We start from the raw sequence: 25,267 nt of genomic DNA, 5'->3' as shown, positions 1-25,267 counted from the left end.
CTGTTATTCTCAACATGGAATTTCCCGAACTTATCTTACCAGAGTCCTTTTTTGCAGAAACGCCATTATGTTCCACAGAACTTTCTCTGAAACACAGTTAGGTAACCACTCAACTGAGCCTGACCCTTATTTTGCCGATGATCCAAAGGTTGAAAGAGAAGTCCCCTGACCAAGGTCACAGATGATAGTGGCATCACAGACAGGCACAGCAGGTCTCCTGCCCCTGGCCCGCTGCTCCTGCTCCCAACCATGTTGCTTTGACATACTATCAAGTCAGCGGGCAGCCCTGCCATACCACAAGCCACCGTGGAGAAGAGGAACGTACCCACATCACCAGTCTGGCCCCTTTAGTGGCTCTCGGGCCCTTCGTCCCCACTGAGCTTGAGGATGAGGGGCTCAAATCCTTGTAGGTTCAGTGCGGCCCATGGGTGGGTGGGTATGTAATGCAGGCTGGGCCAGTCATGCTGTTCTAGCTCCCTAACAGGAGCACATGGTTCAGGGATGGGCGTGCAACCTGTTGGTCTAACAAGACTCCAGACCAGGAATTATTAGAATTACTGGTGGGGAAACAGTTTTTGCATGGAGATGATGCTAAATTAGAAGAAACTGAGCTAGAGTTACCAGGAAGCACCAGGCAGAACAAAGCTGTAAGATGAAGAGATACCTGGTTCCTTAGGACACGCCTGAGCCCCATCTGGTCAGGCTGAAGCAGAACCTCCCTCCAGAACTTAAATGACAGACTAGTTAAGTGCCGTTTCCCTCAAACCACTTAGATGGAATCCTGTCGGTTGCCAACAGAATCCTAATTTGCCCATGAAGCAGTCTGGCCCGGAGCAAGTTGTCACTTAACTGGCCCCGTAGATCCCTCTCCATCAGGAGGTATCATTTCCCCCAAGATTCCACAGCGAAGAACAATCTTTTCTGGCCCCCTCATCCCTGTCCCCTACCCACTCTCAGACCGACACCCCCACCCGCACTTCCCATCAAAAGGACGAGAACACAGGCAGCCAAAGGCAGCTTGGGCAGTACTCGATATACATCATACATTTATTATTAGTGAATATCCCTCTGAAATCAGCAACAATATTAAAAAAAATAATGATTGCACTACTTGGTCAAGCAGAACTAGCAAGTTTCATTTTAAAAAAAGTACAAATCTGTTAAAAATTTCAATCAGTATACACATATATAATACAACATACTAGTTATGTTAAATGCTACAAACCAATGTGAATCCAATGGAATGGAGAAAACCACACATTTAAGCTTTAAGAACCATTTTTTTCTCTATATATTAGCATTTTCTCAAATACATACATGGGAAAAATGAGGTAACTGTAAAATGTGCAAGGAACAGGGCTCCCCAAATTACATATATTTATATATATATATGTAATTATATATATATACACATATATATATATGTATATATATATATATATATGTATATATAAAAGACCTTTCTTTCTAACACAGAACACAGGCGCTGGGCCCAGCCAGGGCTGGGGGACGGCACCCACTGTCATGCCTAGGCCAGAAGTTGGTAAATAAAAGAGTAAACAATGACAAGCCCCCACCACAGGAAATCATTGGTAACATGGCATCTATAGCAAGGTCGGCAAATCACAAACATCCTAAATAATTGTTTTATAAATCTTTTTTTTGTAACTTTTTTTTTTTTAATGTTGTGTTTCCCCCCCAATAGCTGCTCGTTGGAATCACTGCTGCAGTCAACACACCATCCGTGAGCCTGTTTCCGCCTGCCCCAGGAACCGTTAAGGGTTTCGAAAACCTTTTTTTTGGGGGGTGGGGAAGGGAGGGGGTCGGAGAGGGTAGTTCTCTGTGTAAAACAGGTGGGGTTTCAACACTGCTATAAATATAGAAATGTCACCTGGAGTTATATACAGTAAGACTCTGGGTTCTCCATGGGGTGGGGCCAGGCTGATGGGGCCCCACGGCGGGCTGCGGGGAGGCGGGGGGCCAGGGCCGCTGCGGGAGAACGAGGGTGGTTGGAGCATCCCTGAGGCAGCAGGCGCCAGGGGCTGCCTGCTAGGATGTGCCGGCCCCACACGCGGTTCGTTCGGGGCAGCAACCCCAGCGGGGGCTGAGGAAGAAACGGAATGGGACCTGGGTGGGCGAGGGTAGGGAGCTTGGCCAGACCCTCCGGGGGCTCCTCCAGGTCTTGGAGGGCAGGGCTCAGGCTGGGAGGGGGCCCCTGGAGGCGGGGTCCACACCCTCCTTGGACCCTGTCCTCCTGGGACTTCCCTGGAGGAGACACGCCCAGGCAGGTGGGAGACAGGCCCTGGCTAGAGAGGGAGAAATGCCCTGAAAAGCGTACGGTCCCGGTAGGCTCTGGGGACGTGTGCAGTACAGTGCATGGCAGTTATCAGCTGAGCACAGACCCCCCCCCGCCCCCCTCAAACCCCACCCATGACCGACAGCCGCCCGGCCCCGCCCCAGCCGCGCACATGCATGCAGACCAGGCGGCACCACCAGACCATTCCCTGCCCCTGGGCACTTGGTCCTGGTTGGTCCCTATACACCCCCCCATTAAACCAAAAGAAAATAAATTGTTTAAAAAAATCCACACCCTCAAATCCTACACGCGATTTCGGGCCAAATGAATAAACAAAAACTGCTGCTCCTCACGTTCATGCAAAACGACAGAGAGGGGAGATCGGGCATGGGTCTGGGCCCTGTCACCGCCAGGCAGAGGGGGCCACCTGCAACACAGGAAATCACTCTCCCTGGCCTGGTCCAGGCCCCCTCAGGATACATGCCGCCCTGGGTCAGGGCCTGCCTCCCACCTGCTCGGGAGGTTGGCTCTGATGCCCTCCAGCCTGGGCTTGGGGCAGGAATGTTGTGCCCGAGGTTATGGTGCTCTAGGGAGCCAGCCCCACCCCACAGCAACCTGGGTGGGGCTGGCTGCCTGAGTCTGTCTGGGGTCAAGGCAGGAGAACCCACTGGCCTCCTGCCACCATCTGGCCACGGCTGTCAGTGCCACCTGAGCAGAGACCACACCACTTCAGTGCAAGAGACCAGGCGACCCAGGACAGCACCCCCTTTGCCCATCCCGGGGCCAAGGATCTCCACCAGCCACACGAGGGGGATGAACCCCTGGCTCCCAGTGCCGGCAGGGAAAGGAGACAGACCCGAGGGCAAACAGGAGAAAGACTGAGTTAGGGACTCTCAGGCCACTCCCTGGCAGGCGTCTTTTAGACTGGTGGGCAAATGGGGAGGGAGTCTTTGGAGCTTGGCAAATGCAAGGGCTTATTGCAGGGGCTTCTCTCGGGCTGACCCTGGCACCAGCTCTGGAGATGCAGGCAGGAATGGCAGGGCAGGCCTGGGCCACGCCCTCCCTGGCCTTCCCGGGCCCCCGGAGTTTCCAGAGCTTTGGGCAGGGTTCTCCTGGGTGGCTGTGGACCTCACTCAGCCTCCCTGGGCACCTCGGAAGCGTCAGCCCGACAAATGGGACACGTCCGGTTGGCCTGGGGGGAGCAGCCACACATCAGGCTCCACTCTCACCGGACTCCCATCCCATCCGGGGCTGTTTCGCTGCCTGGTGGGGACCTGGCTCCCTGAGTGGAGCCGGAACTTCTGGATGCTGAAGAGGACACGAAGGGAAGCCCTCCAGTCCACCCCCCTCCCTCACCACACCAGGAACACCTGGGAGCGGGCGTGGCTACGTTACCTTCAACCACTTGTCAACACACTTGGTGTGGAACTCGTGGTTGCAGGGGAGGACCCGGAGCAGCTGCCGTGCCTCGAAGTCGCTGAAGCAGACGACACACCTGGGAGGAGGGCACAGAGCGTCACCCGCACACTGAGGGCGAGGGCAGGTTCGCGGCAGAGCACGAAGCCCTACCCTGGGAAGACCGCAACCCATCTGTGCTCACACAGAGGCAGGAGGGGGCGCAGGGCACTCACAGCGTCTGCTCTGACTGGTGGCTGTCGGGATGAAAGCGGTACGATGGAAGTTGCTCGATGTCCGCTTTGGTGAGGCCGCGAGGCTTGGCATCTCCCAGCCGCTCTGCCAGGTTCAGGAGGGCCTGGACATGTGCAGGAGGGGAGGGTCAGTGGCAGCCAGGGCTGGAAGTCCCCCAAGCCCCCACCTCCCAGGACAGGGCTCCACGGGACCTCATAGTTCTCCATCTCCACGTCATCCACATCAAGATCCAGGCTGATGGTGGGCCCCATTGCTGTTGGTGACATTGGCAGCATCGAGCTAGGGGGAGATAGGTACGCGGGCCCGGGGTCAAGGTCAGTAGGCATAAGGGGCGCAGAGCTGCTCCCGACTCCCGCCACGAAACAAAGCCCAGAACTCTGCACTGTTCACACCAGGGACCCCAGTGTCTGTCCCAAGATGCCGCAGTAGGGCAGGGAGCCCAGCTGGTGAGCGTGAGTGTGCATGTATGGTTTGGCGGGGATGCTAGGTGGCTCGAGAGGCCCCGGGGCCCCACGGGGCTGTGTTTGGGTCTAACCACTAGAGGCCCCAGAAGAACAGGGCGCCACAGCTCTGGGGCAGATGTGCAGGTACTTACAGGAAGTAGGGCAGGAAGCTGGGGTAGTATGGTGGTGGCGGAGGCGGCGGGGGTGGTGGCGGGAGCGGCTGTTGCAGGCGGTATCTCTGGGTGCTCAGTCTCCGGGGCATCATGTGGGAATATGGCTGCGAGAGGGGGGCCAGGTGCACGTCAGCCACAGGCCTGTCTCCCGGTCACCCTAGATCCTGGGTGGGGGGTGGCACTTACCACACCAAAGGACAGCTCCTGGTGCAGGGTATCGTGGGGCAGGTAGTGCAGGGGCACGGACGGGGACAGAGTTGGGCCCGGGGCAGAGGTGGAGTAGGTGAAGCTCCCCAGGGGGTGCTGATCCCCCCGCAGGTCCACGTCACTGTCAAGGCGCTGCAGGGGCTGGAAGAAGCAGAGGTGGGTCAGCAGAGTCAGTGACAAGGGAAGCTCCCACTTCCCTGCCCCACTTGCCATCCCCTCTAGCATCAGACCCATCGCTCAGACTCACCATACGTGGGTGCTGGGTCTGCAGCGACACAAACTGCCCAAGAGGCGCCATATGAGCGGGCTGGGGGTGTGGGGCTGGCGGTGGAGGGTGCAGGATATAGTGGTCACTGGAGATAAGGTGGGGGTAGGCCTGATAGGGCACAGGGAGCTGCTGCATGGTACACGCCTGGATCAGCTGCTGAGAAAGAGGGCAGAGGCTGGAGAATGTTCTTCTGGGCTCTGGGCTGGGTCTGCTTGTGGCTGGGCCAGGGGCCATTCCACCCAGCGAGCGGTCCCAATCAAAGGCCTCTGGACCATCCATACCTGGCCTAGACCTCCCAGGCAGGATGTTTTGCTCTTAAGGCCCACAGTTACCACTCCAAACCATAAAGCAGGCACTGGGAGCAGGGAGGTCCCTGAACTCTGAAGTGCTCTCCCACTGGACGTGAACACACGTACACCGTTCTGGACGGGGCTGTGGCCTGGAGCCGAGCAGACACTGACAGCCTGGATGGGCGCTGTAAGCTCAGCTCAGTTCTGACACTGGCCTGTGCCTGGGGCCTTCAGCTGGGGGTGGGGCAGGAGGCCCAGGCGCTCACTCACCGGGGGCGGGAGGCAGCAGAGGGGATAGTGCTGCCCGCTGAACATCACGGAGCATGCTGGGAGCTGCTGGGTGCTGCAGCCAGGGATGTGTTGGCCTGTAGGCAAGGGGAAGCCTTGGGTCGTCACTGTGGTGACTGTGTAGGACAGAGGGATAGGTCCCTGGTGCACCTGCAGGAGGAGAGAGACCCAGGAACTGTAGGGAGGCCACTCGGCTGCCCCCAGGTGAAAAGGAAAGTCCTGCCGGGCCAGCTCTGGTGAAGGTGAAGTCAGGGCTTGCTTCCTCTGCTCCCCAGACTGGCTCGCCAGAGGCCAGGGGCAGCGGGGCGTGGGCGTGGGCATGGGGGGGCGTTCCGCTTACCTGCTCGTGGAGATCAACCATGAACGGGCTCTGCTGGGAGGTTGGGTGCAGCATTCGGGGGCTCCCGCCGGCAGGAGCCGAGGCTCGGCGCTCCTCTACGGGGAGGTATGCTGGTCGGGTCGGCGGCTGCTGGGAGGGTAAGCGCTCATCCTGGGTAGGTGGGCTGGCCAGGGGGCCCTCACGGCCAGGGCTGCACCACAGAGAGGAAGCCCCAGTAGCACTGACGGGGGCCGCTCATTCACAGAGCATGGAGAGAAGCCAAGGTCACTACCCACTGGGGAAGGAAGACAGCTCAGGGCCCTGTGCCCTACCACCCCTGGCCCCTGTGCCCCAGCCCAGGCTGACAGCTCCAGTACCAGGGGCTCCGGGCTCCACAGGACTGGGAGGTTCCCTCCTACCTTCCCCAGAGCTGGCCTGGGCTGCTGCTGGGTCCTGCAGAGAATCGTCGCTGACCCACAGGGGCAGAGGGCGGCCACCTAGTCACTGCCAGAGCCCATGGCTGCATCAGGGGAGGCAGAGGGGTGGAGGGGCTGGGCCAGGGCTCACAACCCTAGGAAGCAAACCAACAAAGGAACTAAGGTACAGAGAAGTCCAGTCCCTTGCTCCATTAGGGGTCGGGGAGACAGAATCAAACCTCTGCAGCCTGGTTCCAGAGGCCACTGATGCCCACCACACCCTGGGCTCCCCAGGCAGCGCTGCGCTCTGGTACTAGGGTTCAGGTTTGGCCTGCAGGGAGTCCAGGCCTTAGTTTCCTGCTCTGTGAAATGAGATCAGGGTCCACCTCAGGGTAAGTTCAGAGGACTGGCCAGCATGCTTTCAGGCCAGGGGGCTCTGGTAAGGCTCCCTCAGGGTGGGGTCTCCAGGAAACCCTGTCCTGGCGTGGGGATCTACAACTCTGACCTCTAGGTAACTGGGGCTCCTGAGGGGACTCCAGCGTCCTCCCGTCTGTCTGGTTGGCTCAAGATGGATTGCAGACAGGCCTGGGGCCTAGTTCTCCTTCCACTGGTAACAGGTGAGACGTTCTGACTTGGTTCTTGCCCTCGGGGTTCCCAGTCCAAGACAAGTCAGTACAGTCGTTCCTCAGTATCCACGAGGGATTGGTTCCAGGACCCCCACGATACCAAAATCCGAGGATGTTTAAGTCCCTTATATAAAATGGTATAATCTTTGCATATAATCTACACACATCCTCCCATGGACTTTAAATCATTTCTACATTACTTATGATACCTAATACAATGTAAATGCTATATAAATATGATGTAAATGCTATGTAAGTGACAAATTCAAGTTTTGCTTTTTGCAACTTTATGGAATTTTTTTCCCTAAGTATTTTAAATCTGCAATTGGTTACATCCATGGATGTGGAACCCATGGATAGAGAGGGTCGACTGTATACATTCTTTCCATAATCTCTTCCCACAGTGCCTACTCAAATGGGACTTCACCTACTCTTCAAGTAAGGTATTGTTAGCTTCATTTTGCAGAAGAGAAAACTGAGGCTCAGAGACAAAAGGACTTGCCCAAGGCCTCACAATAAGTGTCAAAGCTGGGAGGTGGGCTGACTACCAGCCTCTTGCTGCACACTGATGCTGAAGGGGTCCAGCCCAAGGGTTCTGGCAGGACGCGATGAAGGAAGTCAACCTCTGGTGAACTGGTGGGTCTGGCGTGTAGCCAGGCCCTTTGTGTGTGGGGGGAGTGCGTGCAAACCTGACCCAACACAGCCCCCAAGTGGGAGGTGGGGCTTGCTGAGAAAAAAGAGGAAGCAAGAACCTAAACCTAAGGGAGGAAGTTGAGTGAGAATGGGGCGGGGCAGGAGCTAGGGTCCAGGTGGGGGAAGTTGGGGGGACCATTCATTAACTCCGGAGGTTGGAATGAGGCCCTGGCAGGGAAAACTCTGGAACCTGTCAGGCCCTGCAACGCTGAAGGGCGCATCCAACAGGACCAGCCTTTGGTTGTTCCTGCCACAGGGAACCCTGCCACCATCTAACAAAACTCCTATGCTTCCTTCATACCCAGCTTTAAGTGTCGCCTCCCTGCTAACACAGCTAGGGAACCGGTGTACTGTCCCCTCAACACCTTGTTCCTTTCCTCTGTGCTGGGCTTTACGTGCATGGGCCCTGACTTTCAAAATGAGCCTGAAAGGGAGGCTCTTCTCCACTTCATAAGACAGCACAGGGCCAAGGCCACAGCCACAGTAGAGCTGAAATTCACATTTCTCCCGCCCAACCTGGGCTCCAGCACTTGGCAGAGGGGCAGGCAGGGCCCACAGGCAGGGCCCAGTGACCAGCTTGTGTCCAGCACAGGGCAGGCCTGATGTGGTAAATGCACACTGGAGAGCCAATTACATAGGTCTAAGGCCATGTCTGGCAGCAGTGAAGTTAGTGCCAATGATTAAAAACTGGGACATAAAAAAATCTGTCCTTTCAGTGTGTTGTGTGTGAGGGGGGAGGAAGGAAGCAGAAAATCTGGTCCCACTGGGCCCTCATTTCTGCTTGACCCACCTCACTCTGGGCATGAGTTTTCTCTCCAGGCCACGCCAGGCCCATTCCTTGCCTGCCCACCACAGGTGACTGGGGTCGTGAGCCCCCAGCGTGGGCCAAGTGCATATCCTTACACTCATGTGTACACACACAGCCTCCCTGATTCCTGCTGATAATCCAGCCGAGCAAACAAAGGCCAAGAGAGACTCAGAGGAAACCCCTAAATAACTGAAACAACAGACTCCTGACCCACCCAAGATTTTTGGATCAGAATCTTTGGAGGGTTGGGGAACAAGGGCACCTAGATTTCTACTAAATTCCCCAGCAGTTTCTACAGCACAAGCAGGTGTTTGAGAACCTCTGTTCTAACTGACCTCAGAGATCCTGGGAGCCCACAGTCCTGCCTATGAGGAGTATTAACAAGAACTACAATACTTCCCATGTGCCATCCTAATAAGTCCTCATAGCAACCCTCAGAAGTAGGCATGCTGAGGCTCAGAGAAGTGAGGTCCAAGGCCAGTCAGTTGGAGTTGAGTGCACTGGGACATGGCAGTGGCCTCAACTGCTCCTCTTGTGCCAGGCTGTCTTGCTGAAGTCCGGGCAGTGTCACGGCTCAGGGGTGCAGAATCACAGAGGCCTAGGCCCATGGGAATCTGCTCTGGCCAGCCTCTTCAAGCACACCCACACCTCAGGAAAGGAAGTGGCAAGAAGCTGAGAAACCCAACCACCAAACAGAAGGCCTCTAGCTGTGGCTGATGGTGCCAAAGATGACAGTGTTGTCCCTTGCATTCTTACACACAATACCCTGACTTCTGGCCAGAGTCTTGGCTGAGGATTGGGCACATCGCCTCCACTCTCTGAGCCTCAGTTTATTCATCTGTAAAATGGGAATAGCCCAATAATCGCCTCCCAGGACTGCTCAAAGGCCGCTGCAGTGATTTGTAAAGCTTAGGTGTGAATGATCACTATCAGAAAATACCACAGGCTGACCTTCACTCCCACCCCCAAAGCAGCTTAAAGATGCTACTTTAAGCTCTGCAGGAGGCAGCTGGGAAACATGCCTCCCTCAGGGAATATCCCCTCCCAGCTGGCAAGGGAGGGGACCCTGGTTCTTGACTGGAGACAGAGATGGCCCATGGGGAACTCACCCACTTCACAGTTGAGGAAACTGATACCAGGAGAAAGGAAGTAACTTGCTGCAGACCACAAAGCCAAAGAGGGACAGAATTAGTCCTGGCTGGCCCCCTAGGCCCAGATTTCCTCAACCCCTGACTCTCATTACCATCAGTAACCTCAAGAATTACCTAATGCCAATTCTCTACTGCAGGCCCTAAAGGAGATCAGGAGAGCTTTCTCTTTCAGGCATCCTGACTAGACCTATTGTGGAAAGAAGCAAGTAAGGCCCAGAGCTGGAGCAGCAACTTGCTCAAGGTCAAACAACAAGGCCACCACCTAACTGCTCTGCTTTTCACCACACCTCCTCTGCGCTGGGCTCTCAGTGAGGTCTCCGTAAAAGGGTCTTGAGGGTCCCTAAATCCAATCTTGCCCAAAAGCAGGGACTGCACCTTGCATCCACCCCCTCCCCCAGGAGGCAGCCAACTCCCTACTTCCTATCCCCATCCTGGTCTAGGGAGACCCTGACATATCATTTGGGCCTGGGGGCTGTTTGCAGGTACAGGGACTGTTTTGCAGATAAGCCAAGTCAGGCCCTGAGAACAAGAGCAGACTCAGGCCAGCTGAGAAGCCCCCCCTCCCACCCCTCAAAAAAGAGGCGGGCTGGTCCCAGCACTGACTGGTGGGCAAGCAGAGCTCCCCAACTGTGGGGCCTGGAGGCAGATGAGAGCAGGACCACCAGGCTGCGAGCTAAGAGTTGTTGGCCAGCCCAGACTCCCTGGGTGACCTTGGTCAAGGAAATCCTCCCTTCTGTGAGCCTCAGTTGCCACAACTGTAAAATGGGAGTGGAAATCTCTCCTTCCCAGAGCTCCCAAATAAAGCCACAAGAGGCAAGACGCAAAAAACCAGGTAGTCACATTACTGGGGGAGGAAACCAGTGTCCCTGAGGAGCAGGCCCCTCCTCAGTGTGGGCCAGGAGCAGGTTGCGGGGTTCGGGGAGCTTCCTCAGCCATCCCTCCCTGGGACTGGGGACGGGGGTGGGGAGGACGTGGTACAGATACTCGCCCAGAGAGGGGCCTCCCTCGTCCCCCTCTCATTCCTTTGTGCCGGGCTCGGAGGGACATCGGGGGCTGGAGGCCATACTGCGGCGTCGGGGCCAGAGCGCTGTGACTTTAAGAGCCGAGGATCCCGGACCATGTGCTCGGCGTGAGACAAAAGCAACAACAAAGGAAGTGGCGGCGGCAGGGGGAGGGGGCGGCTCCTTCCTCTCCAACCGCAGCGCTCTGCCTCTGGAGAAGGGAGACTCGGCCTGGCCTTGGGGGGCGCTGGGGGTGGGGAGGGGTCCCGGATTCTAGAGGCCTCGCCGTCCCCCCTACGGACTGCCCGTAATTAACTCCTGCAGAGCCAGCTAGATCACAGCCCCCAGTCCCAGGGGAAAGGGGGCAGGAATTCCATGGATGCGGAAATCGGGAGTTGGGGGCTCTGGCCCCGACTCACCTTCGGCCGCCTGGCCACACGTTGACTCCTTTGTTCCCGATCTAGGACGGCCAAGCTGGGCAGGGGTCGGGGGGCTGGGAGTGTGCTGCCTGGACCCTTTAAGAGCCCCCGCCCTGAGGAACAATGTGCTCCCTTCCCCACCCCCCCCGGTCCGGGGGCAGTCCGGCTCTTCCGGGGCCCTCTTTCTTTGTTGTCCGTCCGCCGGGCGTCTGCCTCGCGAGGCCCACACGCGGTCAGTCTCTCGGCCCAGGCCCTCGGGGAGCGGGAGGCGGCGCAGGACGCGGCCGGGTTTGCGCAGCTGCCGGCGGCTGGCCCTTTAAGAACTGTCCGCGGCGGCAGCGGAATGTAACAAACCCCACATTTGATTCACAACATTCGAAGCGGCGGGCTCGCGCACCGGGAGGGAGGGGGGCTCGCGGGGGCGCGCCGGGAGGTTCCGGCAAACAGTAGCCGGCTGCTCCCCGCGAGGGTCCCGCCCCTTGCTAAGAGTTCCGCCCCCGGGGGCGCCAAGAGCCAATCATTCGCCGAGACTCGGCACGTGATTATGGGCCGCCATCTTGGAAGGCAGATTTTTTTTTCTTAAACCCCCTTCTCGCCCCCACCTCCTCACTTAAAGTGCCCGCAGCCATCACAGAAAAGGGGCGGGGCCACATGGTCTGACCTAAAGATGGGAGACCCCGCGGTAAGCAACACAAATTGGCTGTAACTCTAACTTGCTATGCAAACTCACGAATCACTCATGCTTCTGAGGCTCAGTTTCCCCGCCAGAGAAGTGGGTCCCGCCGGGAGAGCCGCAGCCAGGACTTACTGTGTCATGGTCCCCTCCTCGGGACGGCGCCTGGGACACAAATGCAATGGACCTGAACTTCGAAGGGGCAGGAGCGGCTCTTAAGCCAGTCCGAGTGGTTAGGAAGGCTCTAACAGCCCTGGGCCGGCAACCTCCCCGGAGATGACGTCAGCCCCGAAAGCTACTGCGCCGCAATGACATCATGGCCTGGCCGCCTCGCATCTCCTTGTTTATACTGCGCGGTGGCTTTAAAAAGTTGGGAGGGGCTGGATGGCCCAACGAACCAATAATGGGCAACCCATGCAAATAAGCGAACGCTTGTCGGGAAGGAGGATTGGCCCGGCTCGCGTTGACGTCACAGAGACATTTAACCACCCCGCCCCCAGCGTGGCCAGGGAAAAGGGCGGGGAACAGTTTGAAGCTGGAGCAGCAGCCGTCCCGCGCTCTAATTGCTCTAGGCGAGGCCTCGGAGAGCTCCCTGCTTAGGGGGAATTGGGGAACTAAACCCAATTAAGTCTTTAGTTTTCTACTGTACTCCTCCTAGCAATTATGAGACGGATTACTACAACCTGCCCATTTTACAGATGGGTAGAGAGAATCAAGAGGGGTGTCATTCACCCCAGGTTACACAGTGAGGAAGAGTGGCCGAGCAGATACCTGAACCCAAGCCAAAGCCGAGCGTCGTTCCCCTTTGCCTCGATGCCTCCCCAGGCAGACATTATACAAAGTGGGGTATTATCTCTACATCGATAGCAAAAAAAAAAAAAAAGCTGGGAGCTGGGAACAGGCCAAATAAATTATGCATATAATCAATAACTGGACTCCTCTGTATGCAGCTGCACTGACATAGGGCTACCTCCAGCACAGCCCTAAACAAGATACCAGCACAAAATGTTAAACATTTGTTAAGCCTGTGTGGTGGGGTTGCTGGGGGTGTGTGTGTGATTTTCTGTGCTTCTTTGGTATATTTCATAATCCCATATTTAAAAACTGAAAGATACTGAACAGTGTAACAGTATCAATGTTTTTAAAAATTGGATATATACAGTATCTGTATATAGAATATTTCTGGAAGGATATACAGGAAACTGATTAATAACTGTCCTCAGGGGGAACTGGAGGAGAGCACTGGGTCAGGATAGACTTTTCATTGTATATGCTTTTGTACATTTGCTCCTTAAAAACAAAACAAAACAAAAAAAACTCTATACAGTATAACCTACTGAAAATTCTAAAGAAAATTACTGTGAAAGAGTATGTTTTAAATATTTTAAGCCATAAAAAACTTGTGTTCCTTTAGAGTCAGAAATCCCCCTTTGGGAAGGGTATCCAGTGGAAACAATCCAGAAGGAAGTTGGGGAACAGATATGCTTATCCAAGTGTTGTTTAGACCAGCAACAATCTGACACCACACTGTGGATGGCAGCCAGCAACACAATGACTGAAAATGGTACCCACTCGCTGTTTGCATATCTCTAAGGACAGAAGATCAAATTCATGATGCAGTGCTACAGATGTTACCTGGAATGCCAAACTCTATCCATCATAGTTAAACTATGTGTGCATGAGAATAAATGGGGATGCCTTTCTCTAACCATCTCCTTATCAGCAACTCTCCCTTCTCCTAAGTCCCTTCCAACCTTTTATTTTTCTCACTCTGTAAAAGCAATCAGAAAATCCTTCCCACATTCAAAGTGCCTACATTGTTAAGACCACCCCCTGCTTGCCTGTGTAGGGATAGAACCTGCAATGGCTCCCTAATGCCTGGCTTTCAGGGCTGTGCTTAACAAGACAAGCTTCCCCTACCAAACTTTTCAGGCTCACCTCTCCCCAGCCTCTCCCCCACGACCATGGCAGTGCTCCCTCTGGCCTTCCCTGCCTGAGATGCCCTCTCTCTTCCTTTCTACCAATCCATCCCTCTTCTCTGTCCCTTGAGGCTCTGCTCCCATCTCACCTCTTATAGGAAGCTGTGAAGTCTCTAGCTTGTACTGAACTCCTCTGTCTCTGAACTCAGGCCTAAATGCACCCTGACCTTCACTTCATGCCATTTAATTTGCACACAACCCTGTCATGATTGCTTCGTGTCTCAGTCAATAATCTCCTCCTGGGTTTCCCTGGTGGCACAGTGGTTAAGAATCTGCCTGCCAAAGCAGGGGACACGGGTTCGAGCCCTGGTCCGGGAAGATCCCACATGCCGTGGAGCAACGAAGCCTGTGTGCCACAACTACTGAGCCTGTGCTCTACAGCCCGTGCGCCACAACAACTGAGCCCGCGTGCCGCAACTACCGAAGCTGGCGCGCCTAGAGCCTGTGCTCTGCAACGAGAAGCCACTGCAACGAGAAGCCCACGCACCGCAACGAAAAGTAGCCCCCGCTCTCCACAACTAGAGAAAGCCCGTGCGCAGCAGCGAAGACCCAACGCAGCCAAAAATAAATAAATAAATAAAGAATCTCCTCCTGGCGGAAGAGGACCTAGCATTTTTAAGTGCACTGACATCCAGCCTTTACTGAGAGGCAGACACCACAGTGGTAACCAGTCTCATTTTATGGGTGAGGATCTGAGGCTCAAGGAGGTGAAGTGACTTGCCCGAGGCCACAATGTGAAAATCCTTTACCACTCCCCACCCTCAGAAAGCGACTCCAGTAACTACTCCACAATCCAGTTACTCCTTTGAAGCCACCAAGACTCTGACTGTGCCATTCTCTGTCTAAAATGTCCTCAACACCCCTACTCACCTCTGGCCAAACCCTGCTCAACCTTTGGGGCTCAGCTCAAAGGCTGCCTCCTCGGAGCCTCTCCTGACCATCTCCTGGCTTCTTCAATATACAGCATGACTATTATTACACCACATCAGGATGGCAGAAGGTATCTCCATGGGACTGCTCTCCCTACCCGCAGCAGGGCCTGGCTCACACTTCCCTGGATGCCCAAGGAAGGGACTCTGTATTGCCCTTCCTTGCCCCTGATGCTTCAGGGCCAGGAAATCCTTGCCCTGCGTTCTCTCATGCATGACCCTCTGGTTTACACCCCTGGGAGGCCCTCAGTAAATTCCCACAGACCTCTGGGTTCCCCCCAGGACCGGAGGCCAATAACACCTCTCCCTCTGAAAAACCTTGCTGGGTGCATGCAGAATCACTCTGGAGCAAGAGGGAAGGAGGCTCAATTTTACCAGATTTACCAGAGAAGCCAGAAGTCTGGACTTTCCTCTCAGGTTCACTGACAAGTCTTATGCTGTGGAACCCCAACGTGGGCCCACGGCCTGCACACCTACTATGTGCCCCATTCTTATCACCCCACCCCCACCCCCTTGAAGGCAGGTTCTGTTACTTTCATCTTACACAGATGAGGAAAGTGGCTAAGGAAATGACTCCCCTTACCACAGATCCCAGAAGTGTGGCCCAGGTAGGGGTGGCTCACTCTTGCCCAGGCATTTGCCTCGAAGTTCTGTGGAGAAATCAGGGTTCTAGAGTCTTCTGCATGATCTGGGCAAGTCCCACCCTGATCATCTCATTGGTCTTCCCAATGACCTAAGAGCTAGGTACCAGTGTTTGCTCCATTTTACAGATGAGGAAGCTTGGGCAAGAGAGGATATGATTCACCCACCGTCACACAGCCATCAAGGGGCAAACCTGGGATCACATTTTAATCGAACATTAAGTTTGCTGCATACAACGCAAATGCCAACACAGGGTCCCCAAGTGTTGCTCAATAATCAAAAGCACAGATGTCCTGGGGCAAGAGACTCTCCAGATCCCAGAGTGGAAGAGTGGCAGAGAGGGATTTGAATCCTGGTCCCTCGAGTGCAAAGTACTGGATGCTACATTCCAGCTTCCACTCCCAGGCCTCCTCTGCAGGAGATGGGAGGGATTCTGTGCACGCAGGAAGAAGGCGGGGTCATCGGTTCCTGCTCCATCTGCCTACCTAAGACCTGGACAGCTGGCTGCCTCCTTCCCTCCATCAGGATCAGAAAGTACTCCACTCCTTTTTTCTAAGACCCCTCAAACTCTCCTCTAGATGCAGGGCCTTCCCAAGTGGAGCTGGCAGAACATAGAGATTGAGGGACCATCCAGGGACACACAATACAGCCTGGTAAAGCCAGCTCAGGACACAGACCTCCCAGCTACCCCAGGGCATCAGACTTGAGCCTCACACTCCAGGCTGGGGGTTGACAGGCCCCCTGCCAAGTCCTCTCCGCTCAGGGCAGGCCTGAACACACCTGAGCCCCAAGCTTTGGCTCCCCTAAAAAGCAGAGGCTGTTTGTGCATATGGGGGAGGGCAGAGTGTCTGTAAAGGTGTTCCCAGGTCTGGGTTCAGGGCTGCAGCACTCTGGCTCCAGCTTTGAGACTTGGTCACTTATGTGGTCTCACTCTTCCTCAGTCTCATCTGTAAAACCAGGATGATGACAACACTAACAATAGATGACATTTACTGAGCACTTAATGTGTGTAGCACTGCTGTTCATCTCCTATAGGCTACTGAGGGGGCAGGCATACACTGATGGTTAAATACAGAGCCTCTGAAGCCAGCCCACCGAGGCTTGGACGCCGGCTCTGCCTTTTATCAGCTTGGTGACCTTGAGGAAGTCACTACCTCTATGAGGCTCACAGTTTGTCCAGGTGTAAAATGGGGGTGATTATACCTACCTCAATGAGTCAATAGTGGCTCTCACTTGTGTGTGCATCTTCGGCGGTACCTGCCTGGCTTTCTGGGTCTGGGTCTGCGCTTGAATGTGTGAGCTTTGAGGGTAGGGCGTTGGGAGGGGCTCCCCTTTCTGACTACCTCCCCTCTGTAGCTCTCACCACTGGAACCCGCAGGGTCTGCAGAGGAAGGAGCAGGTACCGTCACCACATCATCCGGTGATGAAAGTCGGGGGCTGTAAGAGTGGGGGTGCCTGGCAGACCCAGGGAGAGATGAGACCAGCCGGATTCCACATTTTCCCTCCATCCAAGGCCAGCTTCCTACACCCACGTCGCCTTCCTGCCCCCGACACCATCTCGACTCGGGCTTAATAGCCCTCAGGCAACAGAAGGTGTGACCTTGGACAAGACACAGACCCTCTGGAGCCCCCGCCTTCCTACGCCCTCAAAGCAGTAACCAAGCCGCTGGCGCGCGGCGGTGTGTTCCCCGGACCCGCAGCCGCCCCAGGGCAGGGCTCGGGTCGCTCTGGATCCCCAGCGGCTGGGACAAGGAGCGCTGGTAAAGTGTTTGGGACAGCCGTGACGAGGCCAAAGGACTGCAGCTCTGTCCCGGACGCCTGGGGCCCAGCCGAAGCCGACACTCGCCAGGGGTTGCGATCGGGGCATGCGTGGGGCGCAGGGCACGCTGGGACTCGTAGTTCCCAGGGGCTCCCCGTACTGGGGCTCTTAGACCTACCGGGCGGAGCAGCTCTGGCTCCGGGTCCCGGGACAGCGAGCTCCGGCCCTGCGGACGCAGGCAGCGGCCTCGCTGGAAGTCCCCGTGCTACACTGCCAGCCCGCGGCCGCCCCCTATCGCTCCGTCTCTCTGGCCCCGCGCCTGGGGCGCACGGCGCAGGGTCCAGGCCGGGCGTTACCTGGGGCCGCGGCGGGGCTCCACCCCCACCGGGAGGCCGGCGCGTCGCTCCCGCTGCAGCCGGGGGTCCCGGTCCCGCTGCGGCTCGCGCCGCCTGCCGCGGCCCCCCCTCTGGCTCCAGGCAGTGGAACCGTCCACGAACCTCTTCGCCCGGGCGCGCGCAGGCGCGCGCGAGGTCCACGCCGGCTACGCAGCTTCACCCTCCCTCCCGCGAGCGTATGGAAGTACCTGGACTGCACCAAGCGCGCGGGAGCGGAGGGTGGGAGGAGGAGGAGCGTGTTTCGGCCACGCCCACTCAGTGTCCGGCGGCAAAGGGCGCGCAAGGGCAAAGAGTCCAGGGCCTGGCCTCCCAGCCGCCCCCTTACTACTGTGTGCCCTTGGCGAGTGACTAAATAGGAAATATAATACGACTCCGTGGTCGTTCAAAGAACCTTCCCTTCGCGGACAGTTTGTTCCCCTCCCTCAGCCTTGGAATTGTGTGTGTGTGGGTGTGTGTGGGTGTGTGTGTGTCAAGGATACATATACAAAGAGCAAAGACTATGGGGTCAGCAGTTCTTGGTTCCTCCCTTTGTGTCGTTCTCTGAGCTTCAGTTTCTTCGTCTGTGAAATGTGAGCGATGATACCGCCTTTGGGCGGTAGGGAGACTAGTGATAAGAGAATGCGTATGCCCATGGCTAGAGCTAGCCTGGACCAGAGCGTGGCTGATACCTGCTCAGGCCGGGCATCCCCAGTCCCAGAGGGAATCGCCGCTGCCTCCATCCTTGGGTATAATTAGCCGGCGAGGACTACAACTTCCAGCGCGCCCCGCTCCGGCTGGGTCGTCCCGGGAGTTGTAGTCCCTGAAGTCCTCACCTCTCAGAGGCTGCCCTCAGGAGGCCCCCTTTTCTCAGCCCAGGACTTGGCACCTCTGCAGAGGGCTGTTTTAGACCCGCTACCTCGAGGCCGATTTGTTTTTTAAAGCTTGCATTTGTTGAGCTCTTTCCATGTGCCAAACAATATTCTAAGTGCTTAAAATGAATTAACTTAGTTTTTCCATAAAGTCCAGCAACCCGGTGAGGGAATATTATTATTGTCCCTGTTTTATAGATTTGAAACCGAGACATAGCCAGCTAAGGGATTTTGCTAGGAAGCGACAGGGCTCAGGCGGGACATTCAGAGGCTGCTTTCTACCCCACTCTGGTTCATCCTTTAACAAACAAGTTTATTTGTTTTTTGGGGTTTTTTTGTTTGTATTTGTGTTTTTGTTTTTGTTTTTTTCTTTTTAAATCAGAACTACATTAAAGCCTAATTTAGGGTATACTTTGTAACTCTACAGTAAAATAAACAAATCTTACGTGTATAGCTTAGTGCCTTCTTCATAAATGTATACCTCTGTATAACTAAAATCCAATCAAGATCTAGAAAATTTTCATCACTCCAGAAAGTTTCCTCTCACCCTCTTCGAGTCAATTTACTCTGGTCATAACTATCGATCTGGTTCCTATCACTATAGATTTGTTTTTCATGTTTAGAACTTCATGTCAATGGAATGGCTGACTGTATAAATACTGCCTTCTTTCATTCTGCATCATGTTTTTTGAGATCCAGCCGGTGTTGTGTATCAGTAGTCTGTCCTTTTTTTGCCCCCAGCTCTACTGAGATCTAAGTGACATATAACATTGCATAAGTTTAAGGTGTACAATATTATTCGATACATGTATATATTGCAAAATGTTTCCCAAGATAAGGTTAGTTAACACATCCTTCACCTACACAGTTGCCATTTTGTTGTTGTTTCGGTGAGAACATTAAAGCTCTACTCTCATAGCGACTTTCAAGTATAAGATAGATCCAGGGCTTCCCTGGTGGCACAGAGGTTGAGAATCCACCTGACAATGCAGGGGATACGGGTTTGAGCCCTGGTCCATGAAGATTCCACATGCCATGGAGCAACTAAGCCCATGTGCCACAACTACTGAAGCCCGTGCGCCTAGAGCCGGTGCTCCACAACAAGAGAAGCCACCGCAATGAGAAGCCCGCGCACCGTGGCGAAGAGTGGCCCCCGCTCGCCACAACTAGAGAAAGCCCGCGCGCAGCAACGAGGACCCAACACAGCCAAAAATAAATAAATAAAAATAAATAAATTTATTTTAAAAAAAAGATAGATACAGTACTGTTAACTATAGTCACCTTGCTGTACATTAGATCCCCAGAACTTACTCATCTTATAACTGAAAGTTTGTATCTTTTGAGCAACACCTCCCAGTTTCCCCCAGCCCACAGCTCCTGGCGAACACCATTCTACAACCTGTTTCTATGTATTTGACTTTAAAAAAAAAAAGGTCTACACATAAATGAGATCATGCAGTGCTTGTCTTTCTTTATCTGGCTTATTTCACTTAGCAAGGTGCCCTCCAGGACTATCCATATGGTCACAAATGGCAAGATTTCTTTACTTTTTATGGCTGAATAATATTCCATTGTGTGTGTATATGTATGTATGTATATATATATATATATATGTCACAGTTTCTTTATCCATTCATCTACTGCTGGACACTTAGGTTGTTTTCAAGTCTTGGCTATTGTGAATAATACTACAATGAGCACAGGTAAGTTTTTTGTTTTTTTGTTTTTGTTTTGTTGTGTTTGTTTTTTAACTTGCTGGCTAGTAATTCATTGTATGAATGTACAGTTTTTGAAACCCAATCCTTTGAACAAATGACCCCTGAGTTCCAGCCACCTTGGTCTTTCAGTTCCCCCAAGGGCCCGGTTCTTTCCACAGTGGGGTTTGGACACACTGTTCCCTCTGCCTGGGCTTCCCTTTCCTTCCTCTTGGCCTGGCCTACTCTGCTCTCATACAGTCTCCCTCAGTGGGGGCAGGGATGCTCGTGCCCACCCCACCAGTGCCCACCGCCAAGCACAGTGCCTGGCCAAGGTGAGCAGTAAGCCCCTGTCTGTTGAATGGACACAGAAGTGGCAGGGGACCCCAGGAGGGCCGTGTGACAGCAGGTTGCATTCCTAGAGGGCTCAGAGGCCTGTTCCATCTCAGAGCTCCACGAACTGGACTGACAGAAAACAAGCACATGTTATTTCACTTCCCCCTATTTTCCTGATGTGTAAACTGAGGCTCAGAAGTGGAGAGTCGTTTGCCCTAGGGCACACAGCCAGGAAGGGACAGAGCTGGAATGGGAACCCAGGTCTGCCTGGCCACAATGCGGGCCTGGGATGGTGGTGGTGGGGAGTGATGGGAAGAGCCCGAGGGAAGGCCCTGGGGGAGTTGTCCCAGAGCAGAGGGGGGAAGTGGGGCCTGGTGCTCCCAAAAGTCCAGCCCCATGGAAGTGGCCAGGCAGCTCTCAACTCAATAAAACAAATACAGTTGGGGCCATAGGGTGGAGGTCATGGGATGAGGTGAGCTCCCCATCACTGGAGGTGTGCAAGCCGTGGCAGAACAGCCCCTTGGAAGGGGTCCTTTAGAGGGACTGTGTGCCCTGGGAAGGGGCTCAGTGGTCTGGAGGGAGGTGAGGAGTTGGTCTTATGGGTCCCCAAGTTCTTTCTAAGGTGGGAGGTTGTCTCTGACACCAAGGGGCTCCTCTTGGGCTGGTCCCTCAGCTGTAAGACAGAGCGATGAAAGAAACTTTTACTCTGCAAAGCTGTGTGCAACAGGGAGGGATGACTGGAAGGTTGAGGAGGGATCAGACAGATGCACAAAAAAGAGCCACACTCAGCCAGGCTCTCTAGGTCACCTCTGAAGCTGCACGCTGTGGGGGAGGGGTGGTGCCTCCATGTTGCTGATGAAGAGGTGGCAGCTCAGAGATGAGTGACTTGTCGGACATCATACAGCTGGTCAGAGGGCAAGTGAGGACTTTATTTCAGCTTGATCAATTTCTGAGCATATAGTGAGTGCACACAGTAGGTTGCCAGCAAAGACAAGCAATGAGAAATTTTTCTGATCAAAACTTTTAAAAACCACACCCCTGAGGCAGTGGCTACAAAGGATCCCTGATGTGTGTCTGAATTGCTACCTCAGGTGCACACCTCTTTATCACTTGCCCTGTGCTGGTGCTTTACCATGTTACCTGTTTCATCTTTATAACAAACCTATGAGTTGGTTTCTGCTGTTGTGCCCATTTTACAGATGAGGACTTTGAGGGTCAGGGAGATGAACTCCCTTGCCCAAGGCCCCCAGCTGGTAAACGGTAGGGAGATGATTAGGACCCAGGTCATCTGAGTCCACATTCTGGCCTCTTAGCCCTACTGTGTGCCTGGCCGTCTGCCAGTACCCAAAACTGACTCTGGGTCTGGATCTGTGACTCAGACCTGGATCATCACAGCCCAGAGCCAAGTGAGCTTTTCAGGCTGCCTTGTGGCAGGCAGACAGGTGCCCCTTGAGATGGTAATGGCACCATCTGGCCACACCTGGCTCATCCACACACTGGCCAAAGGTCTGGTCAGGCCAGGACATGCCCTGTGGGGGTCGGAGCAGTGATCCAGAGCTGTTGGCCCCAGCGGTCAGAGCAGGGAGGGAGAGCAGGGCCTTAGGTTGGGGTCTGCCCTACCTGGTCCTGGGCAGAGAGACCAGGCTAGCTCCCTTGGTCTGGGGTGGGCCTGGAGCCTGGAGCTTTGGGCAGTGTTGCCTACCTCTCCGTCTACCAGTTAAGCCACCAGTGATCCCATCACACCACTACAAAGCTAATCTTCCATGAGCCTTCACTCTGTTAGTCACTGTGCTCAGGACTTTAAGTGCATGACTTCATTTCATCCTTACCACCACCTTCTGAGGTAGGTTTCATACATAACCCATAATTTACAGGTGAGGAAATTGAGGCTTAGAGAGATTCTGTAACTTGCCTCACTACAATTGAACCCAGCCCTGACCCTGAACCTGATCTCTTGACAGCTATGTTATAATAGCCATGTCAAGTGCCATCCAACCTCCTGCAGCATCCTTTCCTTGGAGACACACAAGAGGAAACACCTCTTAGGTATTAAGAATTGCACCATAGCTCCCAGATCCTGGCTTGCGATTCCTCTCTCTCTCTCCCACCCCCCGTCTCTGTTGCATGGATGCTGAACTTAATGGATCCCAGATCCTGTTTCCCCCTTTGCCTTGCCTGCTGGGAAGCTCAGAACCCAGTTCATGGCCCACCTCTGACATTTACCCAGAACTTCAAGGCAAATATTTAAATATTTTATGGACTCTACTCAGGCCTAAATTTTCCTCATTTTTCTCATTTGTTTCACTTTCATCCAGGTTTCTTCACTTTTTAAGCTTGTTGTAGCACATAATTTTTCCAATTTTTAAAAATTGTGGTAAAATATGTAACATAAAGTTTACCATCTTAACCATTTTCAAATGTACAGTTCAGTGGTATTAAGTACACTCATATTGTTGTGCAAACATCCCTGCCATCTGTCTCCAGAACTCATTTCACCTTGCAAAACTGAAAGTCTGTATCCATTAAACAATTACTCCCCATTCCTCCCTCCCTCAGCCCCTGGTAACTACCATTTTCCTTTCTATCTATAATTTTCACTACTCTAAGTAGCTCCCATAAGTGGAATCAATTTTTGTCTTTTTGTGACTGGCTTGTTTCACTTAGCGTAATGAGGTTCATTTATAGCATTTGTAGCATGTGTCAAAATTCCCTTCCTTTTTAAGGCTGACTAATATTCCATTGTGCGTATAGACCACACTTTGCTCATCCATCCATCTGTCAATGACATTTGGGTTGCTTCCACATTTTAGCTATTGTGAATAATGCTGCTATGAACACGGGTATACACATAGCATATATATTTTGATAATCTGTTTTAAAATTGGAGGTTTAGGAAACAAAGTGCCTGGCATATTGTAACTACCTGATACATATATCTATTGAGTGTAAGTCAGGTGTGGCACCTGCCATGAGGAGAGGGCCACCCAGGATGATGACAAGACAGTGGGCATGTGTCCTGAGCAAGCTATGGATTCAATGCCCTGGGAGCTCAAACAATTGGTGGGTGGGGTCCTTGCTATGTGCCAGTCCCCATGCCAGGAACAGTATCTCAGTGATCTGGTTTTATCCTCACAAGAATCCTGTGAAGTAAGTAATATTATTTTCTCTAAGTTATGAATGCAGATGTCCAATATCATGCTACAGGGAGAAGTGGGGACTCCAGGAGGCTTAACAGGGAGATGGCCAAGCCAAGTTCAAACTCTGGCCTCTCTTACCCTAACTCTGTGCCCCGTCCTTAGCGTCTGGGTGGGGTGGTAAAAGGATGGGGAACTTCCTGCCTGAGGGGCATTGTAGTCAGGACAGACTAATTCAACCAGACCTAGCAAAAAAAATGAATGTATTGTTTCAATAATGGAAGAGTCTGGTGGTGATGGCTTCAGGCATGGCTACATCTAGGGGCTCACACAAAGTCTTGAGAAGTCCACGTGTCTCCATTTCTCAGCTCTGCTTTACTCAGTCTTGGATTATTTCTCTGTAGATCTTTCCCTCATGGTAGTAAGACAGACAGCTGTTGGAAGTCGCTTTCTCACAGCTTGGACATCCCAGCAGGGAGCAACGAGGTTCTCATGCTCAGCAGTTCCAACAAAAGTCCTTTATTTGAGTCCCACTGGTTCTCACTGACCCAGCTTTGGTCACATGCCCAAACTCAAACCAGCAGCTCTGGCCAGGGGGATGCTGTGCCGGCCTGGTCAGGCCTCATCACATGCACCCCATGGGGTAAGGAGAAGGAGGGGCGAGGAAGTTCCCCAAAGGAAAACTGGGTGTTGTTACCAGGGAAGTGAGGAGAGCTGCTAGGTGGCCAGAACAGGGGGTGGGCAGGGGGAAGTGTGGAGGAGGCCGCACTGGGTGAGGAGAAATGGGGAGGGCTGAGGTGAGCGAGGAGGACTCTTCCCTCATTGCAGGGCCTTGGTGCTGTGGTCAGAGTTGGTTCCTGGCTTACGGTCACTTCCCCTCTCTGAGCCCCATGACACTTCTCTGTAGTGTAGGCATGGTTATAATGGAACCTGCCTCTCCTGGGCAATGTCAGACATCAGAGAGACCATGATGTAAAGCACACCGTAGGTGATCAATAAATGCTGATTCCAACTCCACTCAGGAGGCACAAGGACATCCTCCCCTAGGACTTCCCTGGAGCTGAGAGTGTATTTGCATCTCATGATCTCTTTTGTTTGTTCCAGGCCTCACTGAGTGCCCATCCTGGGCTGGGTGTCTCCCTGGCCACCCTCACTGGCCCCTGGTGCGGGAGGACCCAGCGCCCCATGGTCCAGACACAGGCAGCATGGCTCAGAGAGGGGTGGTGACTTCCCCAGGCCTCCCAGCCCCAAGAACTTGAGATCCCCCTTCTCCTGTGTCAACACGGGGATGGTTGGGCCTGAGACTGGACGAGGAGTTGGGGGTTCGGCCTCTCCTGGGAGGCCGTGGGTTCTGGGAAGATATTTAAAGCCAGCCTGAGGGTGGATGAGCTCCTGGGGGGCCGGGTAGATACCCTCTGAGGGCCTCAAACGAGGGGAACAATCAAGGTTGCCTTCACTCCTCAGTGAAGACCTCGTGTTTGACTATTACACTATTTTACTGTTCCCTTCCCTGACCTATTGCCTTTCTCACCTTCCTCACAGGTCCTCTGTCACTGAAGACTCTTGTAGCAAGGAGGGGATGGAGGGCTCACCCTCCCCACATCCTCCTGCCCCAGGGCTGGGCCTGGTTCCCACATTCTCCGGGCTCGGTTCTGCCAGACCCTGGCTCCTGTGACCTAGGCCTCCAGGCCTGGGAGCACAGGGACTGTCACCTTGATCCTGCCCTCCTACCCTCTCCTCAGCTGTGGTCCGGGCCTCCTGAGGAGCCCTTCCCGTCCCAGGAGGTGTGGTCTCTCTCAGGGTTAATGATTGCTCAGGGGAGGCGGAGGT

At 54.0% G+C, this 25,267-nt stretch overlaps 1 protein-coding gene across 17 annotated transcripts; it reads right to left on the bottom strand.

The window, feature by feature from the left end:
- Positions 1–1,014: 1,014 nt before the first annotated feature.
- Positions 1,015–17,628, bottom strand: RNF44 (ring finger protein 44). Of its 17 annotated transcripts, XM_082456339.1 has the most exons (13): positions 17,387–17,525; positions 16,479–16,652; positions 15,213–15,279; positions 6,354–6,505; positions 5,956–6,145; positions 5,598–5,765; positions 5,017–5,193; positions 4,749–4,910; positions 4,542–4,666; positions 4,138–4,225; positions 3,928–4,049; positions 3,692–3,791; positions 1,015–2,104 (listed from the first exon to the last, which is right to left on the bottom strand). In XM_082456339.1, the coding sequence occupies exons 4-13, from the start codon at positions 6,458–6,460 to the stop codon at positions 1,898–1,900; spliced, it is 1,446 nt and encodes a 481-aa protein (XP_082312465.1). In that variant the 5' UTR covers positions 6,461–6,505; positions 15,213–15,279; positions 16,479–16,652; positions 17,387–17,525; the 3' UTR covers positions 1,015–1,897. The 17 variants fall into 17 exon arrangements, 15 of the variants coding, with proteins under 15 accessions (XP_082312465.1, XP_082312467.1, XP_082312470.1 ...); XM_082456341.1 differs by lacking the exon at positions 15,213–15,279; XR_014262039.1 differs by lacking the exons at positions 15,213–15,279; positions 16,479–16,652 and adding an exon at positions 2,650–3,488 and having other exon boundaries at positions 1,967–2,104; positions 17,387–17,519.
- Positions 17,629–25,267: the final 7,639 nt, after the last annotated feature.

Source organism: Balaenoptera physalus (genome assembly GCF_965194825.1).
Source record: "Balaenoptera physalus genome assembly, chromosome: 3".
Classification (NCBI taxonomy): domain Eukaryota; kingdom Metazoa; phylum Chordata; class Mammalia; order Artiodactyla; family Balaenopteridae; genus Balaenoptera; species Balaenoptera physalus.
This window is presented reverse-complemented; position numbering and strand designations above follow the sequence as displayed.

Excerpts from the sequence above, each read along its gene's own strand:
- RNF44 (XM_082456344.1), bottom strand. The coding sequence starts at position 6,460 with ATGCAGCCATGGGCTCTGGCAGTGACTAGGTGGCCGCCCTCTGCCCCT. Across the intron at positions 4,911-5,016 it reads AGACCCAGCACCCACGTATG|CCCCTGCAGCGCCTTGACAG; the intron begins GTGAGTCTGAGC and ends TGCTTCTTCCAG. Across the intron at positions 2,105-3,691 it reads GTGTTGACAAGTGGTTGAAG|CCCCCGCTGGGGTTGCTGCC; the intron begins GTAACGTAGCCA and ends TTTCTTCCTCAG.